Genomic DNA, 12,125 nt, shown 5'->3' on the forward strand with positions numbered 1-12,125 from the left:
GCAGCGGTGTTATCCAGGGGGAGGGGGCAGAGAGCCAGAGCATTGTGTGTATAAGGCAGCAGTGTGATCCAGGGGGAAGAGGGCAGAGAGCCAGAGCATTGTGTGTGTATAAGGCAGCAGTGTGATACAGGGGGAAGAGGGCAGAGAGCCGGAGCATTGTGTGTATAAGGCAGCACTGTGATCAAGGGGGAGGGGGCAAAGAACTGGAGCATTGTGTGTATAAGGCAGCAGTGTGATCCAGGGGGAGGGGGCAAGGAACTGGAGCACTGTGTGTATAAGGCATCAGGCAGTGTGATCCAGGGGGAGGGGGCAGAGAGCTGGAGCATTGTGTGTATAAGACAGCAGTGTGATCCAGGGGGAGGGGGCAGAGAGCCAAAGCAGTGTGTGTTTAAGGCAGCAGTGTGATCCCGGGGATGGGGGGCAGAGAACCGAAGAATTCTGTGTATAAGGCAGCAGTGTGATCCAGGGGGAGGGGGGGCAAAGAGCAAGAGTTTTGTGTTTATAAGGCAGCAAGCAGTGTGATCCAAGGGGAGGGGGGCAGAGAGCTGGAGCATTGTGTGTATAAGGCAGCAGTGTGATCCAGAGGGAGGGGGCAGAGAGCTGGAGCATTGTGTGTATAAGGCAGCAAGCAGTGTGATCCAGGGGGAGGGGGCAGAGAGCTGGAGCATTGTGTGTATAAGGCAGCAGTGTGATCCAGGGGGAGGGGGCAAAGAACTGAGGCACTGTGCGTATAAGGCAGCAAGCAGTGTGATCCAGGGGGAGGGGGCAGAGAGCTGGAGCAGTGTGTGTATAAGGCAGCAGTGTGATCCAGGGGGAGGGAGCAGAGAGCCAAAGCAGTGTGTGTATAAGGCAGCAGTGTGATCCCGGGGGAGAGGGGCAGAGAACTGAAGAATTCTTTGTATAAGGCAGCAGTGTGATCCAGGGGGAGGGGGGCAAAGAACCAGAGCGTTGTGTGTATAAGGCAGCAAGCAGTGTGATCCAGGGGGAGGGGGCAGAGAGCCGGAGCATTGTGTGTATAAGGCAGCAGTGTGATCCAAGGGGAGAGGGCAGAGAGCTGGAGCATTGTGTATATAAGGCAGCAGTGTGATCCAGGGGGAGAGGGCAGAGAGCTGGAGCATTGTGTGTATAAGGCAGCAGTGTGATATAGGGGGAGGGGGCAGAGAGCTGGAGCATTGAGTGTATAAGGCAGCAGTGTGATCCAGGGGCAGGAGGGCAGAGATTCGGAGCATTGTGTGTAAAAGGCAGCAGTATGATCCAGGGTGAGGAGAGCAGAGAGCCGGAGCATTGTGTGTATAAGGCAGCAGTTTGATTCACTGCTATCTATATATCTATCTATCTATCTATATATACCGAGCTTTTTTTCTCAGAGAATAGGTGCAGGAACTCCCCTTTTCTGAGTCACCCCATTTTCCCCGCCCCCTACCCACCTCCGAGCACCGTTCCATGGTTCCACCCTCTTCCCACCTCCCAATAACAATAGACCTCCAGCAGCAACAACAGATTTCCCAGCAGCCAGCATTAATAGACCCCTCCCGCAACAATTGACCACCCAGCAACATAAGACCCCCCCCCCCCAGCAACAACAGACCCCAGCACCCCTTGCCATTACATATATTCAGTACTGGAGATGCTGGAACTGCGTTCCCCCACGTTCCCGCTAAAAAAAAAGCCCTGCAACACATGACATCACTTCCGATTTTTTTTTTTTTTTTTTTGTCGTACGAGAATTTTCCTGACTTTAGTAAAACCCATTTAAATTTCTACTTGCGACTATTGAGCGAAAAAAGTCGTGCAATCTGTCGTATGATATTCGGATTGTGTGTACGGGCCATTAAATTGTAAGCTCCTTGGGGGGTTATTTGTTGGCACTATATATATATATATATATATATATATATATATATATATATATATATATACTGTCCAAAGTTGCAATAAACAATAATGCTCCAATTCTTGGAGAAATGCCACACCCAGTAAAAGAACGCAATCAATTCTTAATAATGACAACACCATTAAACATATTTATTTATACACATACTTATTACAGATCATTGTAGAGTCGTATAAGAAGTGAACCTGGCTGTTTTTTAGTTGAACGTTTTTAAATAGGTTTGGTCGGAGCCGACCGAGATCATTTAAGGCTTTTGTTTCCTATACAATAGCAAGTTCTCTGTAAACAACGCCATTTCAAAATAGCTAATATCTCGCATAGCTTGCTAAGTTTTTTTTTTTTTTCTTCTTTTTTCTATTGTTGAGGTTTATACATTGGAAAATCCGGGTGTCGCAATGCACTTTATGATGAGTCAACGTAGGTAAGAGGGTAAAGTTGTCCTGTAGATAACATAGCGATTTGAGGTTTGTGATGTTCTAAGCAAGAACTGCGGTGGGGCGAGGCCTCCACAAAAAAAAAAAAAAAAAACTTTCATATCACTTAGTGCACAATTGGGGGAATTGGAGGTGTAAGTCACTTTTTTTTTTAGATGACTTCTATCTGTTGGCTTGTACATACAGTCCTGAAAGTTTTTATCTTGTTTTTCAGCATTTTTGTCTTTCTGTGCTTTTCAGCCACGTCTTTATAACCTTCATTAGAGGGATTTATTGATCTTGTTCAGCTCTGCTGCACTTTCTGCATTGTAGTCAAAAAGCAGCTTTGTGTAATACCCCCCCTCCCCCCATAACATGGGCAACTGGAGGATAGACAAGCTTGACTGAAAAGGAGATCTCATAGAAGGCAACAAAGTATATGAAAAACCAATTAAAAGGACACTATTGTTAAAATTAACATACATAACAGCTATACAAGCTTTTTTTTTGGCTATAATCTAGGGATCTGTGTATAATAGATTGGTTGTGAATGTGCCAATCATTCACACAAGCAGAACTAATGTTCACCGTAATATGCCTAATACGTTTTATTTCTTATGACAGTCGGCGCCGTGTAGTGGCGATGATGCAGCATTTTTCCTGACTGGGGTATTTCCGGAGAAAATACCATACCGTTGCCACTAGATGGCGCTGGCAAGCCTAGGAAATAGAATTAAAGTGGTTGTAAACCCTTACATAGAGCGAAAAAGGTTCCTCAAAAGGTGGGATTTTAAACAAACTAGAAGCAATGATTTAAAATTAAAAATACGAATGTATTGGAATATGAAATTCCTTTTAACTATGTAGTATAAGGGCCTGCCTGATTGCATACAAATTGAAAGTGTTTAGGTTTGACCTCATATTATATGATTTTGGTAAATCTAAAGGAAAAAATTTAAAGAAAATTGTATAGTGTGGCAAGTCATGATTTTTGCTAAAATCCTTTGAATGTAGGTAACATCTTGTGTTTGATTTTATCTTATTGTTTTTACGTGTATTTCATATTCCAATAAATTTACATTTAATTATTGCTTATGGTCCCTTTAAAATCACACCTTTTGAGGAACCTTTTTCGGGATGTGGACCATAACCAACACATCCAGATTTCTGATTTCCTTTAGAATCAGGGGAGGATTTTATTTTCTTAGCAGAGTGGAGTTGCACTTTAAACCAGGGGGTCTGAAGCAGGCTGGTGGGCACTATGAAGACTGGGAGCACTGTGTGCCACTATGGGAGCTGAGAGGTGCTAGGCGCTAAGGTTAGGCGATCTGCAGCTAGCTAGAGGCCTGATAGAAGGGAAGCAAAGACGGAGCAGGGGGCCGCGGCCCACTAGTTGAGAACCATCATTCTACAAGTATCCCTATTATACCACCCCTTGCATTCATCCAGATAGGAATACCCACTGTCCCCCAGTTTCCTGCAGTGACAAGCAAAGAGTAAAGACATCAAGAAGAAAAGCTGAGGATGTTGTATAATAGTGGTTCTCAACCTTTTTAAGACCAATCCCTGGTAAATTTTAGCAAAACCTTCAATGCCCCAACAGTAAAAAATAAGGTTTATACTCTCACAATAAAACTATTGAAATACAAAATAGGTATTGAAATGCTGGAAGACACTGAATTGGTCTGGGTGTCACTTACGGAAGGGATGGGGGTTCTGGATTGGGTTAGAGGACTCTACAGCAGACTTGGTGGCCCTGTAGGGTATGGGGTTTTTTTTTTTGGGGGGGGGGCACTGTGGGAGGCTGGGTGACGCTGTTGGAGGTTTGGACATGATAGAAGTCTGGAGGCTCTGCAGCTGACTGGGGGGCACTGTGGAGGCTGAGGGTTCTGTAGGGTCATTGTGGGACACTATGTGAGCTGGGAGGAACTGGGAAAGGTGAAGGAATCTTCAGCTGGTTGGAGACCTAGGAGAAGGGAAGCTGGGGCTTGAGAACCAAGGTTCTACAAGCATCACTGTTCGAGCATCCCTCTAGATGTGTATACACATTGCCACCAACCTCCTGCAGGGATTAGCAGGGGGCAAGCACATGGATAGGGGTTGCTGAGGACACTTAACACAAAGCCTTGTTGTAGCATCCCTCTACCAACACAAACCCCTGTTGTAGCATCCCTCTACCTACACAAACCCCTGTTGTAGCATCCCTCTACAGTACATCTATGGCCATCAATCTCCTGCAGAGATATACAAGGAGCAAACACATGAATAGGGATGTCTGAGGATGTTCTTCAACTAACAATGAAGCTGCAAGCTGTCCGCCTCTTCTTTGTCTTCCTTTTAATGTTTCCTTATGTTTAACCGTTACAGCGCCGGCCACTACGGTTTCTTGGGATATTCTGGACCAGCCTTTCTCAACCTTTTCAACACAGAGGTACCCTTGAAATAGTTCTCCAGTCTCGGGGAACCCCTGCTAAAAATGTGAAATCTACAACTCATGATACATTAGTGTGATGGTCAGTGGGAAGAACGGTCCTTACACTTGCGGTCATTGGGAAGAATTACCTCCTTACAGATAGCTAAAAAGATCATTGGTGTCGGTGGGAACTTATCCGAGAGGCAGAAATGGCCCAATGCTGAAAGAACCCCTAGCAACCTCTGGAGGAACCCTGGTTGAGAATCACTGTTCTGGACTATGGAAATAATGAGACATTCTGATTCGGGGACTGCAAGCTGTTTAGCATGGTTCAACCAAGAGCAACGTAATTATTGTTTTATTATATATATCAGGAAGGTGCACTTATTCTTTAATAAGTTCATGATTCATTGTGCACATTTTCACCTCCCTTGCTTTTATCCCACTGAGATAAGCACCCGTCTATGTTGAAGCTGATATAAAATATTATAAAATAACCCGCTAATTGAAAACCGTTAGCACATTGTAAACAGGAGTAGATGAATAGATTCATGGGAGCCATTAGATTGTCTGTCTATGGAAAACAAAAAAAAAAACCTTTCCCCCCCCAAAAAAGATAAAAAAAATTCAAAGTCAAAAGCAAGAGAGCCGGCTGTTCTGAATGACGCATTCCAATCAACGGTTGAATAAAGTGGAATTAAAACAAGATTTCCATCAGCTTGGTGGTGAAGATAAAGCGCTATCACCCTTTGCATCCTGCAGGGGGCGACATGTGACTCTTTCTTCCTATAAATTCAGTAATTTTTTTTTTTTCCTTTCCAGTTCAATCTTGAGGATTTACATTCAGATAATGTTCATTGCTTTAGCGGCCTTCCGATTAGCAAACGCTATAACACTGATGCTGCTTTTATGGCATCAACCCACCTGCAAAAGGCAATAAAAGAAATTAGTTTTATTGGGCAATTGAGGAAAGTAATTGTCTGCGTTACTCTAGCTGTGTGCAGCCGCCGTGTCATAAATGGGTGTCAGTTTTGGCGAGATGTACAGATTTATTTAAAATAACTATAATGGAGCATGTGCTGGTTGAGGGATTCTACGTTCTGACATAGAATTCTCTGGGCTGCAGGTACGCTGTCTCTGGAATCAGGTGCAAGTCACCCTTCAACATTCTGCACCTTCTGTAGTAAAAGCTATATGGCTAAATGTTGGTGGACACCTAATCATCACACCAATATTGTGCCGGTACACCCAAAGGAGCATTTGTGAGGTCAGGCACTGATGTTGGATGAGACGATCTGGCTCGCCATTGGCATTCCAGTCCATCTCAAAGGTGCTCAGTATGGTTGAGGTCAGGGCTCTGTGCAAGACACTCGAGGGCCTCCACACCAAACTGGTCATACAATGTCTTTATGAAGCTATCATTATACACGGGGTACAATTATGATTGGTCTTCCCCAAACTGTTAATATGAAGTCCCACCCCATTTTGGTCATTAATATGGAGTCCCACCTCATCATGGCCATTAATATGGAGTCCCACCCCATCATGGCCATAAATATGGAGTCCTACCTCATCATGGCCATTAATATGGAGCCCTACCTCATTATGGCCATTAATACGAAGCTCCACCCCATCTTGGCCATTAATATGGAGTCCCACCGCATCATGGCCATAAATATGGAGTCCTACCTCATCATGGCCATTAATATGGAGCCCTACCTCATCATGGCCATTAATACGAAGCTCCACCCCATCATGGCCATTAATATGGAGTCCCATCCTATCATGGTCAGTAATATGGATCCCCCCCCCCCAATCATGGCCATTAATATGCCCCCTTTTTACGGCTATAATGTCTTCTACTCTTCTGAGAAGACTTCCCACATAATTTTGAAGTGTCTGTGGGAATTTGCGTGAGTTTGGGGTGGAGGAACTTGACTGGCCTGCACAGAGTCCTGACCTCAACCCAATAGAACACCTTTGGGATAAATTAGAGTGGAGACTGCGAGCCAGACCTTCTCATCCAACATCAGTACCTGACCTCACAAATGCGCTATTGGAAGAATGGTCAAACATTCCCATAGACACACTCCTAAACCTTGTGGACGGCCTTCCCAGAAGAGTTGAAGCTGCTATAGCTGCAAAGGGTGGGCCAACTCAACATTGAACCCTACAGACTAAGACTGGGATGCCATTAAAGTTCATGTGCGTGTCAAGGCAGGGATCACAATAGTTTTGGTAATATAGTGTGTATGTATGAATTATATTTCAGCACTGCCTTAACCCTCTTGGGCATGGAGTTCACCAGAGCTTCACAGGTTGCCACTGGAGTCCTCTTCCCCTCCTCCATGACGACATCACAGAGCTTGTTGATTTCGGAGATCTTGCGCTCCTCCACCTTCCATTTGAGGATGCCCCACAGATGCTCAATAGGGTTTAGGTCTGGAGACATGCTTGGCCAGTCCATCACCTTTACCCTCAGCTTCTTTAGCAAGGCAGTGGTCATCTTGGAGGTGTGTTTGGGGTCGTTATCTTGTTGGAATACTGCCCTGTGGCCCAGTCTCTGAAGGGAGGGGATCATGCTCTGCTTCAGTATGTCACAGTACATGTTGGCATTCATGGTTCCCTCAATGATCTGTAGCTCCCCAGTGCTGGCAGCATTCATGCAGCCCCAGACCATGACAATCCCACCACCATGCTTGACTGTAGACAAGACACACTTGTCTTTGTACTCCTCACCTGGTTGCTGCCACACACGCTTGTCACCATCTGAACCAAATAAGTTTATCTTGGTCTTATCAGACCACAGGACATGGTTCCAGTAATCCATGCCCTTAGTCGGCTTGTCTTCAGCAAACTGTTTGCAGGCTTTCTTGTGCATCGTCTTTAGAAGAGGCTTCCTTCTGGGACAGAAGCCATGCAGACCAATTTGATGCAGTGTGCGGCGTATGGTCTGAGCACTGACAGGCTGACCTCCCCACCCCTACAACCTTTGCAGCAATGCTGGCAGCACTCATATGTCTATTTCCCAAAGACAACCTCTGGATATGACGCTGAGCACGTGCACTCAACTTCTTTGGTGGACCATGGTGAGGCCTGTTCTGAGTGGAACCTGTCCTGTTAAACCGCTGTATGGTCTTGGCCACCGTGCTGCAGCTCAGTTTGGGGGTCTTGGCAATCTTCTTATAGCCTAGGCCATCTTTATGTAGAAATTGACCTCTTAGCTGCGCACTATGGACCCAACAAAATAAACTAACTAAATAATTAAATAATTAATCTTTATGTAAAGCAACAATTCTTTTTTTTTTCAGATCTCAGAGAGTTCTTTGCCATGAGGTGCCATGTAGAACTTCCAGTGACCAGTATGAGAGAGTGAGAGCGATAACACCAAATTTAACACACCTGCTCCCCATTCACACCTGAGACCTTGTAACACTAACGAGTCACATGACACCGGGGAAGGAGAATGGGCCCAATTTTGACATTTTCACTTAGGGGTGTACTCACTTTTGTTGCCAACGGTTTAGACATTAATGACTGTGTGTTGAGTGAGGGGTGAGATACTGATTTTATATATATATAAATATATAAATATTTTTTTTTAATATATATATATATATTTAGAAGTTTTAAAACCAAACTTATACAATTATTTATGACAGGCGGATCACATCTCTGTATATGACAAAAATACAAACCATTAAAAGATAATACTTCCCATTTAACAAACAGTCTTTGAAAAGAAAGAAAGACAATAGAAATAATTTGGAGCGGAGCAGATAGAAAAAGTCAGAGGAGGGGCATGATAGAAAGGAAATATTGGAATTGGATATGCATGAGTGGTGATGAGATGGGGCACTGTAGACACATAAACATAAAATGAAATGGTGTCACAGTGCAGTAAACACAGCGTGCAATACGGAAACGCACACACTTGAACGTGCGGCGCAGGGTTCGCTCAGCACACCTGTACTTGTACGTCTAGAAAGGATTAGATGGTAGCTTTTGTGGTGTCACAGGCCCGGGGCACACATATTTTATGTTTTCAAAATATATTTAAAACCAAGAACAAAAATGTAATATACTGCAGCTTACCAGCACTGCATTCGTTTTCTTTTTCCAGGCTTGCTTCTCTTTTTTTCTTTTTTTTTTCCTAACTGGTGATCTTACCAATACTCCCTGTTCTAGGGTGACAACCCTCATTGTACTGTATCTGTGGAGGAGCAATGTTGTCACCCTAGGGCAGGAAGAGTGTTTGGACCACAGAACACTTCCTCCTCTCCGTAACATAATGGGCCAGTGGCAGCCGCTCCATAAGGGGCACCCCCCCCCCCCACCATCCATGCATCCGGGCCCCCTAATCTACATGCGGGGCACATTGGATTCCAATGTTTTTTGTTTTTTTTTGAAGCACATGATTAGAGCAAGAGGATCTAATAGGCTTCAGAAAAGGGTGGGCTCGGGGTGCAGAGAACTACGCCTCGAGCACACCCACTTGTGTGACAATAGCGAATGAATATTCGCTATTGTCTTCCTCAATCTCCTCCCGGCCAATCAGGAAGCCCCTATTGGCCAGGGAGTCTTAGAACTTAGGACCTAGGACACAGCAGAGAGCAAAGGAAGTTATCAGCCCACTGGATTTCTTGCAGAATCGACTAGTATTTTTTACACTTATTGAACAGATGTAAAAAATGTTTTCAATGGTATAATCGACATACCAAAAGAGAACAAATACATTCATTTTTTTAGGGTTTACATACACTTTAAAGCCCCCAATACAGGCACATTTTTTTTTAAATAGTCCCCCCTCTGGATTAAATATAACATCTGTTCAGTCTGCAGTATCCCCCCCCCCCCCAAACCCCAGCACTGTCCCCTGCAGTAATTTCTTTTCGCCACAAGATGTCCTCAGTCTTCCAAGTTGAATGACACAAAGGACGTACTGTGTGTGCAGGGTGTCATGGACCCGCCCACTGTAAGGTGGAGTCAGCACTCATAGGCTAACGATACAGAGAGTGGCTCTGACATCATCACCTTAGCGCTGTTCTCTGCATCGCTAAGGACCGCGCAGCCCAGAAAACAGGCGAAGAGGGGAGCGGACCCTGGGTGTCACATGACAGGCCTGAAGACATCAGGGAAGGGAAGTATCAATATAAATTAGGCAAAAAAATACTAGAGGGGAGGCGGGGGGGGCGGCAGAGCACAGAGTTGGACTTTCAGCATCTCATTTATCACCTATTAGTATACTGAGAGTGGTCTGGATAGGGAGAAGTGTTATGACGTTAGAGGACCTCTGTGTTTTGTTTTCAGTGGCAACAATCTTATTTTTTTTTTATGTAAGAAAAGCTTATTCAGTCAGGCAGTACAAAGAGCAATTATGACTGCAGAATCCCAGCAGAACAAAAGCCTTTTCAGTTTCCACACAACAAAGAACTTTCTGCCCCTGAGGAAGGCGGCTTTACAAACCCCAAAGCATATTTATAGCAAAACTCCAATAAGATGCCAATAAAATGAACCCGCTTTGATCTTCTTTCTCAACTGCCATTTTTTTTTTACCTTGTTTTTATTGAGTGGTTATTAGGTATAGATGTAGTTTGAATTGATACTTAATAATGATTTTGTATTTTATATTTGATTTTATTTAAAGTGATACTTAAAGTGGTTGTAAACCCTCAAGGTTTTTCTATTCTATGCATTAAGGTGAAAAACTTCCTGTAAAGCAGCAGCCCCCCCCCAGAGCCCCCCTTTTACTTACCTTACCAGGTCTTTCCAGCGACTGGTCCCTATTGGATAGATTGATAGTAGCGCAGCCATTGGCTCCCGCTGCTGTCAATCAAATCCAATGACATAGGAGTCGGGGGGAGGGGGGCGGGGCCGAGTCCTGCTGTCCGTGTCAATGGACGCAGCAGCAGGACTCGGGAGCGCACCCACACGAGTGCCCCCATGGAAAGCGCTTCTCCGTCGTGGGGCACTCGATGCGGGGAGGTGCCAGGAGCGCCGCGGGGGGACCCCAGAAGAGGAGGATCAGGGCCGCTCTGTGCAAAACCCTTGCACAGAGGAGGCAAGTATAACATGTTTGTTATTTTTAAAAAAAACTAAATTTTACAATCACTTTAAAGCGGAACTTCCCCAAGCACAAAGATTTGTGCTAAGATGGGGGATTTCAGCAGGGGCGTGGATTTGTACTGGGAGGAGGAATTTATGCTTAGGGCATGCAGATGATCTTGTCCCAGCACTGCGATGAACAGCAGAATTTTTTTCCCACACAAATAGAGCTTTCTTTTGGTGGTATTTGATCGCCTCAATGGTTTTGATTTTTTGTACTATAAACAAAAAAAGACGGATTTAAAAAAAAAAAAAAAGATCTATTTTCTGCTATAACACATATCCAATTAAAAAAAACGGGGAAAAAAATCTAATTTCTTTATCAATTTTGGCCAATATGTTTTCTGCTACATATTTTTGGTAAAAAATCTCAATAAGTGTTTATTGATTGGTTTGCGCAAAAGTTATTCCGTCTACAAACTATGGGATATTTTTTTTTATTTTTTATTTTTACTTCCCCGCTGACAGGACAGAGCTCTGCCGAAGTAAACAAGGCAGAGCTCTGTCCGGTCAGCGGGGAAGTAATGGATTAATTGTGTGTGTTCCGGAACGATCGGCGGGTGCCGACGGTAACCTATTGGCTGGCACCCACTGATCAGCATCTGCATGTAAAATCACAGCAGAGCCCGGTCTACCTGGAAGTTGCGGATCCCGTTCTAGATATGTGATCTGGCGCAGGCAGAGCCGCCTTGCCGCCGTATATCTGTGTTATATAGCCATGTGCAATTCGTTTCGTTCCAAATGAGTTTTTTAACGAATTTCCACAAATTCGTTATTTCGAAAATATCAGAATTAATGAAAATCCGTTTAACTAATTTTTTCAGAAATCCGAAAACACGAAAATACAAAAATCTGAAAAAATAACTAACTAATAATAACTTACTAACTAAATAATTAACTATTACTAACTATTAAATTATTGGAATTTCCTTTCAAATTTGGCTGCTAGTCCGAAAATAAGAAAGACAATCCAAAAATGTGAAAGAATAAGTAACCAACTAATTTACTAGACATGTGCACTGCCGAAAAATTTGTTTGTTTTGTTTTATTTGGGTTTTTTTTTTTTTCATTTTTCGGGTCATTCGTTATGATCAAATTTCGTAATTTCGGAAATTAGTAATTTAGAAAATTCATAAATTAAAAAATGTGTAAGTTTGTAAATTTGTAATTTCATAAATTTGAAAATTGAAAATTTATAAATGAGAAAATCCAGAAATTTGAAAATTCGAAAATTCAGAAAGAACAAAAATTCTAAATGATAACTAACTAACTAATAAAAACGAACTATTAAATTATAGGT

The 12,125-nt window shown here is 43.5% G+C and overlaps 1 protein-coding gene across 2 annotated transcripts in view; it reads right to left on the bottom strand.

The window, feature by feature from the left end:
- Positions 1 to 1,879: 1,879 nt before the first annotated feature.
- FGD5 (FYVE, RhoGEF and PH domain containing 5) overlaps positions 1,880 to 12,125 on the bottom strand; it is a 188,933-nt gene continuing 178,687 nt past the window's right edge. For both annotated transcript variants that reach the window (XM_073591768.1, XM_073591767.1), the window contains one exon: positions 1,880 to 5,644. In XM_073591768.1, the coding sequence (XP_073447869.1) occupies positions 5,636 to 5,644 (9 nt within the window). In that variant the 3' untranslated portion in view covers positions 1,880 to 5,635. The remainder of the gene's footprint in view (positions 5,645 to 12,125) is intronic.

This window comes from Aquarana catesbeiana, linkage group LG07 (assembly GCF_042186555.1).
Source record: "Aquarana catesbeiana isolate 2022-GZ linkage group LG07, ASM4218655v1, whole genome shotgun sequence".
NCBI classification, from domain to species: domain Eukaryota; kingdom Metazoa; phylum Chordata; class Amphibia; order Anura; family Ranidae; genus Aquarana; species Aquarana catesbeiana.